The sequence below is a fragment of the Pocillopora damicornis genome, chromosome 2, assembly GCF_964200805.1.
Source record: "Pocillopora damicornis chromosome 2, jaPocDami1.2, whole genome shotgun sequence".
Lineage (NCBI taxonomy): Eukaryota > Metazoa > Cnidaria > Anthozoa > Scleractinia > Pocilloporidae > Pocillopora > Pocillopora damicornis.
In genome coordinates, this window is record NC_142671.1 from 37,162,203 (window position 1) to 37,180,910 (window position 18,708).

At 37.3% G+C, this 18,708-nt stretch overlaps 1 protein-coding gene, 1 long non-coding RNA gene and 1 pseudogene across 2 annotated transcripts; 1 reads left to right on the forward strand and 2 right to left on the reverse strand.

Moving 5' to 3' along the window:
• Positions 1 to 1,848: 1,848 nt before the first annotated feature.
• On the reverse strand, positions 1,849 to 4,515 carry LOC149051131 (GFP-like fluorescent chromoprotein amFP486). The gene is made up of 5 exons (XM_089196058.1): positions 4,266 to 4,515; positions 4,062 to 4,159; positions 3,544 to 3,762; positions 2,916 to 3,125; positions 1,849 to 2,065 (listed from the first exon to the last, which is right to left on the reverse strand). Exons 1-5 carry the CDS (start codon positions 4,281 to 4,283, stop codon positions 1,933 to 1,935), a joined length of 678 nt encoding a protein of 225 aa, XP_089052184.1. The 5' UTR covers positions 4,284 to 4,515; the 3' UTR covers positions 1,849 to 1,932.
• Positions 4,516 to 6,653: 2,138 nt separating this feature from the next.
• LOC149051132 (uncharacterized) lies at positions 6,654 to 12,056 on the reverse strand (annotated as a pseudogene).
• Positions 12,057 to 15,177: 3,121 nt separating this feature from the next.
• On the forward strand, positions 15,178 to 18,005 carry LOC149051133 (uncharacterized). Its single transcript, XR_016183563.1, has 2 exons — positions 15,178 to 16,458; positions 17,010 to 18,005. It is a non-coding gene; the product is annotated as an uncharacterized LOC149051133 (long non-coding RNA).
• Positions 18,006 to 18,708: the final 703 nt, after the last annotated feature.

Consider the following 18,708-nt stretch of genomic DNA (forward strand, 5'->3'; position numbering starts at 1 on the left):
TTCTAAGATTCCTGCCACGGCATTTTCTTGCGGTTAAACTTCAAACCTTCCCTATCGTGGTTGGTCTTGACGAGGCGGAGATCCACAAAATGGCTGTGTGATAATAAAAATTAAGAACGATCCGTGATTTTCTCGTTGAAATGAGATGTGTAGATATTGAGTCTTCTACTTATGTTCTAAGCCCAGGTAACAGTTTCTAAACAGTGCGTTCAAGCTGAAATCATGATTGTAAGCGATCAAAATAAAATCTGAGAAGTTTCCACAACTGGAGCTTTATCAAGCTTGGAAATTATGTAATCCCATGCTACTGAAAATTAATGATCACAAAATTCGGAAATTTTAGCGAATTTAGGCCAATGAAAGAACAAGTAAATCTCGGAGGCGACTTTCAACATTCGAGTACACTGCTTCAGTATGCTAGTTGGATCAGTTAAGAACGCCTCGCTTTTTCAAAAATTTACCTTGAATCTGATCGGTTTTCGCGTGTGTGACTTAAGTGAACAGATAAGGTGTCAAAGGTGTCATTCAAGTCTTCCTGTTTGCTTGGCTGAAACGTGATGTTCACGAAAGTCGCCTCGATAGATAAGATAGAGTTAATATACATGGCTGTGGTATTTGTTTCTTTAAGAGTTCCGTAGTTTTTTGTAAATTTTCCTCCAAAGTTGTCTTAAATTAAAGTCTTGAAAAGTGTCACGACAAGCCTCTCTCGAGTGAAATTTAATTTCCGTAAAACTGTGAAAAATACAGAGATCCGTTCGAACGGACTGTGGTTTTAGTATAGGTACATGAATGTCTTATAAAACACAAGAAATGAGCGAAATCCGTGTCTCAAGAAAAATCGACCGGACCGCTCTTACAGACACTATCTTAAAGTGTCTAAACTACTTGGACCTTGCACTTCTAGTAGTGTAATGGAAACCGCGAGTACTAGCAGTGAACTTTTGGAAGGTGAAAGCAGTGTGCGTGGAATGTTTGATCAGCTGAATTCTGGAATGTTCTTGGATTGCAATGTAAACGTTAATGTCAACTGCAAAGAATGATTATTCTTATCCTGGAAGTCAATAAACATTTGTTCAAGGACTGCATTCTTTTGGAAATTGATTTCCAAACCCACGTGTTTGGATATCCTAACACGTGAGTTTGGATATCTAATCACGCGTGTTTGGATCTGTTCTTTACCGGGTATCAAGGAGTATCCATGTGACTCAAATGAGGCCTTATGCATTATTAATGAGTTTCAGAAAACATGTTCGCATACTCGTGCAATAAGACTGGAAGACAAATTTCTTATCTCCGTGCGGCCATGTAATATCCTATATTTCATACTCGAGGTTTTTGTCTTGTTCGAAATTTTAAAATCTTATTGGCCAAAGCGAGGAATTTGTGAATTGACTTTATTGAGGTGATACGATTCTTGGCTCAACAATGCAGGTCATCTCGCTCAATAAGTCCAGTAAGGGCAGAGTTTATTCATGGAGAACTACATGAATCAATTTAGTGTTTACGTGTAGGAAGTTTTAAGTTTCTTGAACTCACATTATTTTTTCTTAGGAAAGTGTTTGGAGGTCGAAATGTGAAGTGTTTTCTGGGATAGCTGAGCTGCAATTTTCTTTTTGACACCAATTCTCAATTATCTTCTTTCAGATTTGAATGATTAATAAAGTTGAAATCAAAATTACGTAATCATCATAGGTCAATGTAGGAAAAATTTGGGCCTTGACAACTGTGAAGCGAACTTTACGCACTCTCTGCAAGCAACGAATAATAAAAGCAGGGATTTGGTTCGTTTCCTTTCATAACTCCTCATAATCAATCGAAAGTTTAAAGACATGTAAAACCGACAAACAATTGAGGTTGAAAACGCTCTTCTTTATTCATCTCATGTTTTTATGCAAGAGAGACTCACACTGATACTGACAAACCCAGTGATCCTCAAACCTCGAGGACTCTTGCCACGGCATGTTCTTCTAGTTGGAACTTCAAACCTTCCTTATCAAGGTTGGTTTTTACAAGACGAAGATCCACAAAATGGCTCGGTGGCATCTCGTGTATCACTTTCTTGGCCCTGGAGGAAAAATCAAGAATGATCCGTGATTTCTCGCTGAAATAGAAAGTATAGATATTGAGTCATCTATTCCGACGCCCTGGTAACCACAAAGATGAAGACAGTTTCCAAACAGCGCGTTCGAGTTGTAATCATGATCGTAAGCGATCAGAATAATTTCAGAGAAATGTCCACAAATGGACCTTTATCCAGCTTTGCAGTTTTGTAATCCGATGCTGTTGAAAAGTTATGATCACAAAATTCGGAAATTTAAGCGAATTTGACAAATGAAGAAACGTGCAAACCTCGGAGGTGACTCTAAACTGTCGGGTGCACTGCTTCTGAATATATGAGTTATGTTGGCCGCTTCTTAGTACGTAATTTCATAATATATATAACAACTTTATTTAAATAATAAGATATAACATATTATTATTAAAAAAGGGTTATAGAAGGGAGGAACTTAATCCTCATTGTAAACTATACCCCAGATATAAAAATTTAATACTATGCAATATACATATACATACTGATACATTTTACATACAGGCATATATCTATATAAATATAAAATCTAAATAAAGAAGACATATCTAAGATAACTATTTTGTTTAAGATTATAACTGAATAATGTATAATACATAGAATAATTTAATTTTTAGTCATAGGCCTAGTTAAAAAATGTTGATTTAAGAGCTTTCTCAAAAGCATTAATTGAGTCAAGTTCAACTACTGATGACGGTAAACTGTACTGAATTTATACTGCAAAGTTACATAACAGTTGGTGCCTTCTTGGGGACTCGAGAGGGAAACCCATTAAGATCAAGTCAGATACAAGTCTGTACACAGTAGTCGAAGCCAACGTAATTACCTGTAGTTGTTTTCATATTGACATTTCAGCATTTTCCCTCCTTCGACCAAAAGGTACATGATAGTGTCTCCCTTGATTGTTCCATCACAAGGAGTCATTTTCTCCGAGGTTGGTTCCCAACCAAGCGTCTTGTTTTGCATGACAGGCCCGTCGATGGGAAAGTTGCCTCCTTGGAAATTGGTCTTGTGAACAAGAGTGTTGCCTTTGAGGCTGTCAAAGTAGGAAGCATTTCAGAACGCAAAATGAATAAAACATACATTTTGAATCCACCTTACGAGGTAAAAAGATTTTAATGGAATAAAAACCTCTAAATCAACAGGTTAGATTACTATTTTGAAAGAAAAATTAGCCTAAAAGGAAGAAAGTGACGAATGTAAAAAAATTAGGTCAATTTGTACAAACTGAGTGTTGCCTAATTAATTTTTGAAAAGCAAGCGGTTTGCCGTATTACTGCACTTTTGATGCTTCCATGATGATCTTCATCATGGAAATCCGTCGTGAATTTTCACTTTTTCACATCGAGCCCAAATCTTTGTGTAGTGTTGTTGTTTTCGATAACTCAAAGATCTTTGTCAAATCTGCAAGTTAAAAAAGCTGATTAACAGTTAAATAGTAAGTAATTACTCACCTCATTTCCACGGTGGCCGTGGCACTCCCTCCATCTTCAAATGTTAATTTCCTGTCGTATGTTAGACCCTCGGGAAAAGCTTGCTTAAAATAGTCAGGAATACCAGCAGGATACTTCATAAAACATTTGAGTCCATACTTCAAGGTCGGTGCCACTATGTCAACTGCAAATGGAAGGGGTCCGCCCTTTGTAACACGGAATGTTCCCGTTTGTTTGCCTCTGAAATATTCAGATGGAGAGGATTTTCGATATTGTGGTCTTTCATTAACGAAATCACTAGCATATGACTATTTTGGTGCGTTTTCATCACATAAGTGACTTGCGTACAATGACTTCTGGACGAACTACTATATGAAGTTTGGATTTATAAACCCCTTTTCCCAAGACAGCCATAGCCAGATGACACAAACGACCGCATGAAACATAACTGAAATAACCAAATTTGCTTTGGTTAGATCAGCAATGCATCCACGCAAAAGGACAATTTACAGGTTGATCGTTATTTGACATAAACTTACTCGTAAGGTTTGCCGGTGCCTTCTCCTTCGATGGTGAACGCATGACCATTTACACAGCCCTCCATAAGCCATGTCATCTTCATGGTATCAGCTAAAACCTGAATATTGGAAGAACATTATCAAAAACCGTCAGGAGAAAAAGATTTTCTGGAGAGGCACTTAACCCGCCTATTCTGTTAGCCATGTAAACTGCAATTCACTTACATATTTTGAATGAGACATCTTAAAATCTGCTTCACAAAGTCGAGCAACGAGCACTGTTACCGCCTAAGAGGTATGTCCTGCAACTGTACCAAACTGATGGCGAGCCTCCCTGGTTTGCCAAATTTATACAGTGCCACTCAACCCAAAAAGACAATGATCAATTATATGTCTCACGCGCCGGATAAAGTGTACACAAATTTATACCCTTTTCCGACAGTTCGTGTAATCTTTTAAGCTTGACTGTCCGCCCATTTTGGCCTTGGGAATTATTTTTGCCGAAAATAACAACGTTGTACGTGACCTGTTCTCATAACGACCTAACAAAGCACGAAGAATTCAATATGGCTTAACAGACTCTAAATATACCTAGCATCAGTTCATAATGTAATTAAAGGAGTATGACAGACTGTTTTTTTTTTCTTTTTCCGAAATGGAACCCCGTGGAACCGAGCGATTCCACAGTTCTGGCCTGCAAGACTGGCAGAGTAAGTTTCAAGGCTAATCTGTTATGTAACTATAGACTTAAGTTGCTCCTAGGTATCGAAAGATTTCGATAATTATCTGCCTAAGAGAGATAATCAGGTTGTGACATAAGCGATTGTCGCTTACGTAACACGCTTTTGAGGAAGGGTTCCCTTTTCTTTCTTGCAATTGTTCTCTATCGTTGACAGTTTTAACAGTAAATTCAGACAAAGAGTTAAAAAAGAAAAGAAACGAACTAAGAAAGCCTTCAACGCCCGCGTGCGTTTTACCTCATTTTTAAGCGTTTCCGGTGAGCTACCGCTGTCAGTTATTTTTAAAACTTATTAAAATGATCTCAAGCGAACCCCTTATTTAGGGCAGAGGATTCCTTACAAACTTTGCCAGATGCCGCCGAATGTTACGTAATTCTACGTTGCATAATGTAATATTGTACAGGTAATATTATAATGATAATAACAGTTTATTAAACGCTCTTGTAGTAACTTACTGAATTAACGAGTTATAATACAATGAAAACTTAAAAACTTGAAAACTTGCAAGCTTTTTTATAATGTATTCAACATTACTATTCCACTTAAGGTCGCTATCGATAAATACTCCTAGAATCTTGTAAGTCGATACACGTTCTATACCGTTGTTGTTACAACTAATGGTCTTAGAGTAAAGTTAGGATAACATAAAGTTCATTAACATCTGTTTACATTTAATTGGGTTTAGTCTCATGTTGTGATTCACAGAAAAATTGTAAATGTCAGAGAAGGTCGAATTGGGCAGACTGATAGAGTTCTTGGGTGGTACTTCTATGGCAGACGTGTCATCCACAAACTTGACTCTCGGGTGCCAATCAGCTAAAAGATTATTTGTCATTATTGTTAATAGTTAAGTATCATCCCTAATTAAATTAATAACGCCAAAATTTTCCCTTTTTTTGGCCCTAATACATTCCTCTTGGGTTAAAGAATCCTAAATGCGCAAATAAACGACATATTGTGTAAAACCAAATTTTCTACAAATTTTATTTGACGCTTAATCGATGGCCGGCTCTCATCGAGAAATTATAAACTCTTGCTCACACGTAATGCTCAAATAAGCAACCAGCCTCGAACGAACAATTTATCCTCAGTGTCTACAAATCCACGAAGACACATTTCAGTGTATTTCCTGTCATTTATCTTGTATTATTTTGGTGTTACACCCTACTCTTGCGGTCAGTAAGAAAGATGGCGGTAATTTTTGAGCTTCGTTAAATTTACAGTGAATTTAGCTTATCAAAGCTGCGTTTTCCTCCTTTTTCTTCTTTTTTCGCGTTATATGTTGTCCTAATTCATCTACGTACCACTATGGGAGGTCTAACGACAGAATGATTCAAGAATTTGTCGGAGGAGGCTTTAGAGCCTCTACACAAATCTATTGATGAAGTGAAGAAGTCTATCGCCACTGCGAACTCTAATTATTATCAACTACTAACAAAAATACCAACCTACGAAACTTTGAACTTTATCCGTAATGTCCTTAAATAATGATCAGTAACATATCCTTTGCGTGTATAACATCAGAGGCTCTTATTTCCCTATGTTACGGTTTCTTTCTAACATTTGCGTGAAATATATAATCACTTATCATGGATATGAATTACTAACACATTTCTGCATAGTGATTCAGTCAAAAGCCATGCAGAGCCAAATGAATGTCATCCCAACTGCAGTTATTAAACCTCAAACATAACTTTGATTGCTTTTTGCTACGATGATTGCTTTCATTTTCATTTGATTGTGTTATTGACAAAGTTATAGTACTTAGTTATTCGAAAATCTCGATGTATGATTCGGAATGACATCTGCTTTAGGAGGCCGGGGTTTGCTAACAATGTTTTCAGGAATGTGTGGTGCTGTGACTGTTGCATTCCTCTCTTGTGGTTTTAAGTATTTTCTCTCTACAATGGCATTAAGCATTGGCTTGAGATGATAATTGGTTGTCTTCTCAAATATGGGCTTTGCCACCCATTATTTTGTATCTTTCGGAAACACTACCTTGTATTGCAGCTCCCCTTGGTTGGCACCCCTAGATACAGTGCCTTGTTGCCTACCAGTGTTGGCATTATGGTCTAGGGCTGCCAACTGAGTTCGAGCAACCATGCCATTATAAGAGAAGTGCTGCCGTTTGGGTGCATATTTCGTCTGCACATTATGATACACCTATAAATTGCCAGTATGACAACATAGTGTTAGTTGCTGAATGTCCTTAAACAGATTATTAGCAAATACAACCTCCTTCAATGCATTATAAGCAGAGGAGCCAGGCCTAAGCCACCTTTTAGTTCTGGCGATAGCCGGAGGGATTGGTTGGTGGGCACATTCCTCATACAGGTCAGCTGAATCTCAGGAGTGGATATTGGCAGTGTGATAGACAATGGATATCCACTTCTCTCTCAACATCTCCATGTCTCCCCCACATGTTTTGGCACACCACCAAAGATGGTTTGAGATGGATCTGATCCAGAGAGAGAGATCAGCACATTCTTTCTTCTTTGCTTTTTCAGTTAACTTTTTAGTTATGCTCTTGGAAAGGTGCCACACATCAAATTGATGATCAACTTCAGTGAAATTTCTTTTCATGTCAGCCCTAATGCCCACATGACGGTCAGTTGCAACAACCATAATTTTCCTCCCTTTTTCATAGATGTTTTCCGTACAGCGTTTAAAACCCTCTCTTTCCATGGCATTGCTATTATTTACTTCAATGACCTGAACAACCTTGAAGTCAACAATCTTATCAGTTTTCTGATCAATCATGGTGTATGTCCCATATTTTGCATTATGGCCAGGACTGTCACAACGCCCATCTACTGAAAGCCACAGATATCGCCCCCCCTAGCTCAGAAAAAGTGGAATTTTGTTCTTTAAGCCAGAACTCATTGATTACGGGTAATAAGTACTTGTTTTGAATATTAAAAAATGGCTATATATTATAACAGAAAAAATATTAACTCTGTTATGGTATGAGTTAGTGACCCTTTGAGAGAATGAAAAATGTAGGTATGGGGGATAAACTCTGCTACTATATGGTTATAGCAATGATTTAATGGGATTTTCTTGGAAAATATAACACCTGACCCTGCCCTCTTTGGTTGAAAGCCTACACTGGTTTTAACTTAGAATTTCCAGTTGTATTGAGTTTTTATTCACATAGAAGAAAAGAAGGCTAAAAGAATTCATTATTTAAAGAATAATATCCACAACTTATTTATAGTCTACTTGTACTAATTTTTTTCACCTGCTAATTAACAAGGGACAGGTATAATGTTCCTTGAATTAAAGAATAATCATTTTATTCTGAAACAATTTAATTTTGTTTACTTACTGGTCAAAAATTTTCAGGAGAGACGAAGTACAAAGATTACTCAGAAAAAAAAAAAAACATGAAACTAGAAGGAATTCCATGGCAGGATATTGTTTTGCTTAAGGAGAAGAAATACTTTTCTGCGAAAATTTAATGTTTCTCAATGCAACCTATTCGGGTGATATTCCTTAAGATATAAATTGTTATTGCCCCCAAACAGCATTCACCTTTCAATTTTTTTTTTTATCAATCATGCATAAATGATGAGGACCTTCAAGAGTTTGCAACAACCCAAGCTTTGCAACAACCCAACCTAGTTGCAAGTGGGGAATTCACGATTCACTTACTTCTTTTCTGACTTTCTCTTCCGAACGTTTCTCCGATAATAGTCGAGGTCTTTTTGATGGTCTCCGATGCGAAAAAACCTTGGGTACTGCACCTGATTTTAGCGTAGATCTGGATTTCAAACCAAGAATTTCTGCTTTCAACTCTCGTTCGTAGCAATCAGGTGTAAAATGTTCTGAGCACAGCCTAGAGTTTTTCGAAACGACCAGATCCGCTCGTGAGATCTTTGCCAGCCACTGTTATAGTAGAGCTTCATCCCTCGGAAGGCAATGGTAGGATATACCAGTTGTGTACCTCGAGTCGTTATTACAATCGAACGCCGCGCAGTATACCATTTTTTAGCTCGAAAGTAATCGAAGTAAATATAGCAACGAGGGCTACTTAACCGCCAAGAACAGATAGAAGAATAAACTCAAACAACTCGGGCGTCCGTATTTTTACATCCCTTCTTGCGTAAGCAAAGAATTCAACCCATTATAGAGAACTTATAAACCAAAGTTCAGCACGAATTTCAAAATTTTATTTCCTTTTGGACTTCTTGCGACATTGTTAACAGCGTGCGTTATCGTACATGCCATTGCAAAATCCAGACTACAAACGCGTTGCAAACTAATGTTAAAAAGGGTAAATAACAAAATCTGGGAAACAGAATGGAAGATGAAATATCACCAGTATGTAAGAAAAATTAAAGTGGAGACCCTATTTCGAAAACATCGAGGTCAATCTAAGTATAAAAGATGCGCCGCACATAATCTGGACGTAACTACGTTTCAGAGACACAGAGTTACGAAAGCCAAAATATTTTTCTATAAGACAATCCCTGGATAGAAGACCAATTTTCTAATATGAGAGGCGCTTGAATCATTTTTTGCTTCACCTTGCACAATCTTTACTCCTGGAAAACCAAAAATTATTTCCCGTGAGCAAGCCGCAGTCCTGAATTCAAATTGCCTGTTTCTTGCCGTGTTTACCTTCATCCCCATAACCTACGTTACACGCTACAAAAAGAAACGCTGACATTCGTGTTCTGAGCCGACGTACCACAGTCAAATATCGAGCCAATTATCACTAAAAACCCTTCGTTTTCTGGATGAAAATTGTCGTTCGAGGGAAAAAAATGACGGAAATTTGTTCCATCATACATAAATGTACGATACACGGTAAAAAAATTACATGAATTCGGACTTCAGTTCTCCTTTAAAGGAATCATTTAACGAACTTGAACAATACTCGAGACGAGACTGCATGGAAATCCGGGGTATTCCAGAGATTTCTAGTGACACGCGGGAAGATACGAACGAAATTGTAGTGGAGCTCGGTCGAAAGATAGGAGTTGACCTGAAAAAAGAGGAAACATCAACGAGCTATCGTCTTCCGAGTAAAAGGAAAGCGAACGGAGAAAGGTGTATTACATGCTAATCCTGATCCTAATATAATGTTTGACTCCTTTTACTCTAGAGTCTCATAAAGGCATAATTGATGTTCATATCCATCTCATACAACTCTCTAAACTTTTATAAAGAATGAAATCTAAGCCATGAATAAGTACCACTTTGAGGGTCTCAGTCAACATAAAAAATAAACTTTTCAAGAAGTATATTTCAGCTGAATCTGTATATTAACGCACCAAATTCAAACTTTATAGAAATAATTTTCATCACTTATTATAAGTAAGTAAAAACAATTATTATAATTATTATTTCCATGTAAACAAGTCTGATTCCAAGAGAGTCTGATAGGGGATAAGACAACTTGTTAATCTTAAATCCAGATCTGGCTCTACTCCCACTAAATTACTTGTTGAGGATGTTGAATTAAATGATTCTAAGTCAACGGCTGATGCTTTTAATAATTTCTTTGCTAATATTAGAAATAATTTGACAAAGAATATTCCTCGTGTAAATAAATCCTCCATTCGGTATCTCACAGCCCCATCTCAAGACAGTTTCTTTCTATTTCCCACAACAACAGACGAAATTGAAAATGAAATTATTGCGCTAAATGCTAATAAGTCTACTAGGCCTTACAGCATACCAGTTGCTATTTTAAAAGCTACCAAACATGTTATATCTGCACCTCTAGAAATTATAGTCAATGCTTCTTATTCTATTGGAATTGTTCCTGATTTATTTAAAATAGCTAAAGTTACCCCTGTTTTTAAAAAGGGCGTGCAAACAAGTTTAAATAATTATCGTCTCATTTCTATTCTCTATCTATTCAGCAAGCTGTTAGAAAAGTTGATGCATAAAAAAATTTAGAATTTTTGAAGAAGAAAAAAGTAATTTATTGTAAGAAGTTTTGCTTCCGTGCGGAAACACTCCACAGATCATGCTATCGTAAGCATCATTGACTTGATTCAACATGCAATTGACTGCCAGGAATTTTCTTGAAGTGTATTTTTGGATTTCAGTAAAGCCTTTGATACTGTAAATCGTAATATCTTGATTGAAAAACTAGATTATTATGGCATTCGTGGTGTTACCAAGGATTGGTTCATCTCCTATCTTACGACAGATATCAATATGTTTCCTTGGGGCAAACTGAGTCTGATCCTCATCCGGCCTCTTGTGGTGTTTCTCAAGGCTCAGTTTTCGGCCCACTATCATTTCTTGTAGATGTAAATGATTTTAGTAACTACTCTGAAATTCTAGATTTTCATTTATATGTAGATGATGCCAATCTGTTTTATAAACGCAAAAATCTTAAAGTCCTTGAATCCAAAGTAAACAATGAACTAGTAAATATTCATACTTGGTTGACTTTCGTCATTTTCCACCCTCCACGAAGAAAGTTACCCTTTCATATCATACTCTCTTTAAATAGCATTAACTTAAACCAAGAGTACTCAGAAAAAATATCTAAGTATTGTAATATATTCTAATTTATCTTAGAAAAGTCAAGTACGCCACAGTGCTGAAAAGATTAAGCGCAATATTGGTATTCTTTCTAAACTTCGTTATTATGTGAATTCAGATATTCTGGTTAAACTATATTATGCTTTAATATATCCCTTCTTAACCTATGGTTTAATTTCTTGGAGTAACACCTCTTCTTCAACTACCCAGCCTTTGTTCGTTTCAAAAAAGAGAGCAATACGAGTGTTGACTTTCTCTAAATTTCGTGAGCATTCCAGTCCAATTTTCAAATGCTTAGATATTGTTAAACTGGCTGACCTTGTCTTTCTTAATATCGCAGTCTTTATGTATAATTTTCACAATAGACGTCTGTCATGTGTGTTTGATACTTTCTTCACACAAGTTAATAAAAGATACATTTATAATACAAGAAGTGTCTGGAATGATCTTTTTGATCAAGAGTGAGTACAAAGAATCATTCTGACGAAGGGCTGACGCTCGAAACGTCAGCTTTTTTTTCTCTTTACTGTGGCCTTTTAGCCTTTAATTCCCAAATAATCATTCTTCCATCACTAATCAAAAGGGCAACTTTCCGTTCACTTGATGGACAGCACATGAAGCCAAAGAGTCGGCTTGATTTTCTGAGACGCATTGGATCTGACTGGCATTTGTTCTCATAGATTATATCCACAGATGAATTTACATCATTACTCCTTTCATCAGGTTCAGTAAAGTAAGGATTGTTCTCTACTCTTCTACGCACTCGCATGATCACACTGCCATTCTCATGTAAACACATTAGAACATCACGTTGTTGACAAGGGATGACCTGAAGAAAAGAAGGGCTGTTTCTCTCCAGACTGAATGAGCAAACTGCCTTTGAGAGAGTAGAGTCATGTCTACGGTTGTAAAGTGGATCTCAAGATGTCTCATTCAAAGCAAGTAAGCGAATTGCAACTCGGTGATTACTCTTTTTTCGATCAATCAAGTTTTCAAACCTTATCGTTACACTACACCATGCAATCGCAAAACTCCACCTTGTAAACGATTTCAGCCTTAACTTGCCAATTCATTGAAACGTTGAATATCACCCACAAAGTTAGCGGTTCGAAAAATAATTACAAGGATTGTCACTCGTCTCGTCTCCCTTTTTTTATGTACGTAAGGGCTTTTCTTATGTACGTAGAAAACCCCGAAATCGACAACTCGCCAAAATGGGTTTTTTTTCATCAAATTAAGCGGTCAGATAACAAGCGATACGCTGTAGAAGTAAGGTGAGGTATTTTTATTTAGAAATTGATGTATTTGTTCATTCCTTAGAGCGGTCGTACATATTCCCATACAATCTCTTATAATTCCGGTATCAAAATTTTCTTACACAACTGCTCATTTATGTTTTACTCATTTTGCGTTCTGAAATGTGTTTTACTCAGAGGCAACACTCTCGTGCACAAAACCAATTTTGAAAGAGGCAACTTTCCCATCGACGGGCCTGTCATGCAAAACAGGACGCATGGCTGGGAACCAACCTCGGAGAAAATGACACCCTGTGAAGGAATAATAAGGGAAGACACTATCATGTACCTGATGGTTGAAGGAGGGAAATTGCTGAAATGTCGGTGTTAAAACAAGTACAGGTAATTACGTTGGCTTCGACTGCTGTGTACAGACATGTATCTGACTTGATCTTAATGGGTTTCCCTCCCGAGCCCCTAAAAAGTCATCAACTGTTATGTAACTTTGCAGTATAAATTCAGTCCATTGTTATGAAATTACGTAATAAGAAGCGGCGAACTTAACTTCTTGAAGGTGTTGACAGTGATAGGAAATTCTCACTATCCAAAGAAATACGAATTTCATTCCTGAGGTTGAAAGGTTAGTTATCAACGAAAGAGTCGACCGAAATATTGTCTGAACTAAAATGGGAAAATGACTGTTGGGTGACACATGCATCGTTGATGTACAAACTATGGGTTGGCGAAATATATCAGATTAAACGCTTTCCAATCTATTTTGTGTTTTCCAAAATAGCACATTTTTGGATAAATTAATGATTTTCCTCTGCAAGTTTTGGTAATCACTTAAAAATTATCAAATCTGGCGGACAAATTTTAAAATAAATTGAAAATTTACATTTTCCTCTGCAATATTAAGCGCGTCCGTAAGAAACTATGTGTTAATGGACAATCATGAAAAGATGCAGAGGCAATCCGTCTAATCTGCTAACAGTCAGTCACTGAATGTTGCAGAAATTCTGCAACCTCTCATGCACTGTGTTGCAGAAATTCTGCAACCAATAGTCCACTGGATGTCGCAGAAATTCTGCTACCACTCACACACTGGATGTTGCAGAAATTCTGCGACCCTTTATACACTGGGTGTTGCAGAAATTCTGCGACGACTCATACTCTAAGTGTCGCAGAAATTCTGCAACCACTCATACATTGGGTGTCGCAGAAATTCTGTGACAACTCATACGCTAGGTGTTGCAGAAATTCTGCAACAACTCATTCACTGAGTGTCGCAAAAATTCTGCAACCTCTCATTCACAAGGTGTTGCAGAATGTCACAGAATGTCACAGAAACACTGTGACAACTCATACACCGGATGTTGCAGAAATTCTGCATCCTCTCATTCACCAGATGTTGCAGAAATTCACTCATGGATACAGGAATATAACAGTCTTTCTCTAGCCAGTCAATAACAGATGCCACAAATATTCTGTCAATTAACTTTCAACAGGAATTATGTACCTAAAATAGCACATGGCTTAATGCCACATGATAAAATGCGAATATTAAAAATGTTAAAAAAAAGTAAGCAATACAACATACAATTTAAGTCATATCACTTTATTTTATGATCAGATACAAAAACTGACTGAAAAATATCATTAATTTATAAAATTGAAGTTTGTTATACAGCAAATAAGCAATCTACTCTATATAGTCACGATTTCAGTCCTTTGACCTATTTTAAAATATCTGTATACGTGATGAATTGAGAGCAAATATATGATTTAAATCTTGCATTGTCTTGCAAAAGACTAGAGGGAAATTAATGCTCAACCTTCTGATGAAAACTTTAAACCGTTCACTATTCAGAGGAAAACTAAATTAACAGTATCACAGATTTTAATTAATATCTCCACCAATGTTTACAGTAGGTAATAATGCTACATGTGTATCTCAATAAGAGGGCAAAAATAAGCCTCTAGGAAAAACAATCCTCTCTCTCTGTCAGCTGCAACTGTTTCCAGACTAAGAAAAATCAAACCGTGCAATGTTGCCTAATAAGTCACAAACCAATGAAAGGGATAATGTACTGAAGACCCACTCTACAAAGCCATTGTGAGGGCGCCTCTGGTTTTGGCCGGGTTCTGCATTGAAAACAACGACGGAATCCAAGAAATCTGAAATAATTCACTAATGTTTAATGCATCGTATCAATTTTCGCAACAACAAAATTGGCCTAAAATGTGCTTCTATCAAATGTTTGTGGGTTCTACATCTCCATCGAGGACTGAAAACATACAATTCATAAATAAGAGATCGACTTAGAGATGACGATTCAATAAGCGTTTGGTAAAATTGTATCTATATCGATGGGATCGCAAACTTGTGCCTGGAAAACAAAGTTTGACTCAGACCATTTATCGTTACCTAATCGCTCTATATTTATCGTTACCCAATCGCTCTGACGAAGGGCGAACGCTCGAAACGTCAGCCTTTAAACTCTTTGCAGTGGCCAATTTACGTTGTCAACTCAGTTGATAACACTAAATTACATTTATCGTTACGATACATTACGACTGAAGTTCGCGTTACCTGTCACACTTGCATACTTCTGACCTCTTGTCAACCTTGAAATTTGAAAAGTTATCGACTCTGAATTGCTGCTTGTTATACTTTGTATTCAGGTGATTTTAACTTTACCTTCAATTTCTAATTGACTCTCTAAATCCGGAATTATTTCTCCATAAATGAAAGATCCTGTATTCAAAGAATTGTTTGAGTCATCGAAGTCAACCCACTGATCTTCATTGGGATGTCTTTCCTCTGGTGGTGATTCCCGAATCGTAAAAATTATCATGGCTCGTAGAAATGGGATATGTTTCCGGTGTCCTCGCCATCATCGGTTGAAATATTTTTGTTCGACGGATACAAATTAACTCAACTCAGAGTCTGACAAGAGCGCATAGCAAACAAAACTGACTAAAGCCCAATTCTACGATTTTTTGGGATATTACGAGCGGATGTCGGCGGTTTGTAAAACAATAGGTTGAAGGGACTTTTGTCCCTCGTTGGTGAAATTGCACAGTGCACAGCTTACGAGTTCTAATCGAAATACTAACCCTATACTCGCCAACTTGGTATATAATGCAAACGAATGGAGACTTCATATCTTTAACTAGGCCTACCGTGAGCGCTAAGCATGTGAAGGTCAGTATTCATTGAGCGAAATCGGTGCCTTTCAAAACCGCCGGCGTCGCGGCTCTTTAGTTTTATAATTAACCATAATTGAGTGCATGCCCAATGTGCCGCCAGTGTACTTATAGCCCGCCGGGACGAAGAAAAATACATCTGTTTCCTTAGTATGGTTATAAAAAAAACCCCTCAAATTTCTGAGCTTAAGAAGGTTTAGTGTGGACAAGGCCTTACAATTGCAAGGCATTTCGAACAGTTAACGAGCATGAGAAAGAATCAAGGAAGCTTTAAGTTGATTAGATTAGCGCTCACGGGAAAATGTCATATTCTTAATTGATTTGAAGGTGTGAAAACCTCAGACAGAAATGTCGTTGTTTGCGACTCTCTCTTCGCCGCTCTTAATTGCGCCCTAAATTTTATTACAAGAGAGGCAATGATGAGAAGACACGAGTTCATGATTCATCGGTCTGTCGGCTTTGAAAATAGTTGGTCTTTGAACTAACTCACATCTCATTTGCGTCCGTTAAATTCTTCATACGCCAGATGCCTCCGAAAGATAAGGGGAATGGGAGTATTGGAAGTATGGTGCATCAAAATAATACAATCAGGAGCTGCGTATCTTTACAGAACAGGAACAAGAGTTTACCTTTTCTCCAAAAATAATTGGTGCGGACTTTTTGCAAAAGTCATCACATTCCTTTGCTGGACCCTGTGGAGAATCACTTTCTGTGAGGAAACTTAAGGTATGAATAAACTGGTGCATCACTAAGGGTTTATACGTGACGCGTGATGAAGGCCAAAGTTATAATGCGACGCGTGAATTTTACTGAAAGGTTAACGTTATTCGTGAATTTACGAAATTGTATGAGGCCTGAAGTATACCTGAACCTGAATTTTTTCGTTTTTTTTTCATAGCGTGAAAACCTCAAGATTTCCCTGAAACCATGAACATCAGAGGAGAGATTAGAAATTTTCTCTTTTATGTCCATGAAGCATGAACTGATTTTTTGAAAATTCGTCTTAGGCCTGCAATATCTTACTATCCCTCTCTCAGGACAAATTAGTTCCAACGAATTTACTGAAGGGATGCGTTTCAATTTGCTTCAATAAACCCACGGTTATACGAAAGGTTCAGTACGGCTAAACTTCAGTAAAACATTATCTGCGCGAAAGCCAAGCTAGCCTAGTTACACCAAGATCTGTTCAAATCATAGTCAAGATAGTGTTGATGAATTCATACATCCAGTTTTGAAATGTCCATGTGATGTAAATTCACTTTCTTTTCATTTTTGAGATCCATATGTACAGAAGGAGGCCTTACAAACCCCGTAATTGTAGACAATTATGTGTGAGCAGTGAAAGACTAATTTTCTTGGATACTATTGGATCAACATTACTGCATCGCCTTGTGAACAGAAGGAAGAGGAGTCAAAAATCTAAATCTTGCATCGTCAGTTGAAATCAAAATTATTAAACGGGTAACTTCGAGGAAAAACATTTATCTCATCAATTAATGACGATATCGTCACTCAGTGATGGTGATGTAAATTCAGCTTCAAGTGTCCTTGTCGAAAACGCACCAAAGACACGTTCCCTGATTAATCAACTCTTTTAATCGACGAATACAATCCAGGTATAACTAAAGCATCAACAACAACTCGACCGCGTGCAGGATTTCTCAACCATCTAGAAAAGAAACGTGATACCTCGGAGCACAAAGTACATTCTGGGAAATTGATTGATTGGAGACATTTCCGGTCATGACAAAAACAACAAGAGCGAAACTAAAAACGACTTAAGGCATTGTTCACGGTTCCAGACAGTCCTCATTCCAAGGTCATCTAATTTTAAATTTCTTTAAAAATGAACAGATCATCCTATTCTGCAACAGATGAGCTCTCCTTATGCCAAGACAGGATTACTTCCATCTTTTCTTTGATAAAACGAAATTTTAAAAAATTTGAAAACAAACTTTAAAAAGAATCTTAAATGTGTTAGGAGCTCATCCTGAATGTGTACAATAATTCAATTACACGATTTTCTTTTTTTGCAGGGAAGAGAAAATTAATTTCCTTTCAACAACTTACCTTTTGGCATTTGATTAAAAGCCTGCATGATTTATGAATAGTTCTGTTTAATAAAGCGGGTATGGGCCTCTGTTAATAGCCTTTAGTTTCCAACCGTGGATTTATTTTCACAAGTTTATCCTATCTTTCAAAAAACATCAGCATACACAGTATTGTTATTTCAACTATGATCACTGAAAAATAGAAGAAGCATAAATAGAAAACTGATCGGAATTGTTGGTATGCGTGGGCCCTCTACAATTTGTCTTTTTTGAGAATGGAAAAGCAACGACTCAGAATTTCTGCAGCATTGACCTTGCAACACATAAAATTTCTTTAACTCAGGATATCATTGCTTGCAGAATTTCTGCTGCTGCGGACGTCGTACCGTGCAGAATTTCTGCAGCCCTGGACGTCAAGGCGTGCAGAATTCCTGCAGCACTGGACGTCAAGGCGTGCAGAATTTCTGCAGCACTGGCTTCAAGGCGTGCAGAATTTCTGCAGCACTGGACGTCAAACCTTGCAGAATTTCTGCATCATTGGACGTCAAGGCGTGCAGAATTTCTGCAGCACTGGACGTCAAGGCGTGCAGAATTTCTGCAGCACTGGACGTCAAACCTTGCAGAATTTCTGCATCATTGGACGCCATGCCATGCAGAATTTCTGCAGCACTGGACGGCAAAGCGTGCAGAATTTTTGCACGCTTGGGCCGTCAAACTTTGCAGAATTTCTGCATTACAGTTCTTGATACCATGTCAAATAAAAATGAAAAAAAAAACCGCTTACACATATTAAGGGTTAAAATTAAAGACTTTATCGTTCCACTCTTAAACGTGCAGAGCATTATGTGCACTTTGACCAGATTTAACAAGCAACGCAGTAAAAAAATGAATATTTGTACGAGTAAATTGTACCTACGTTTAACTT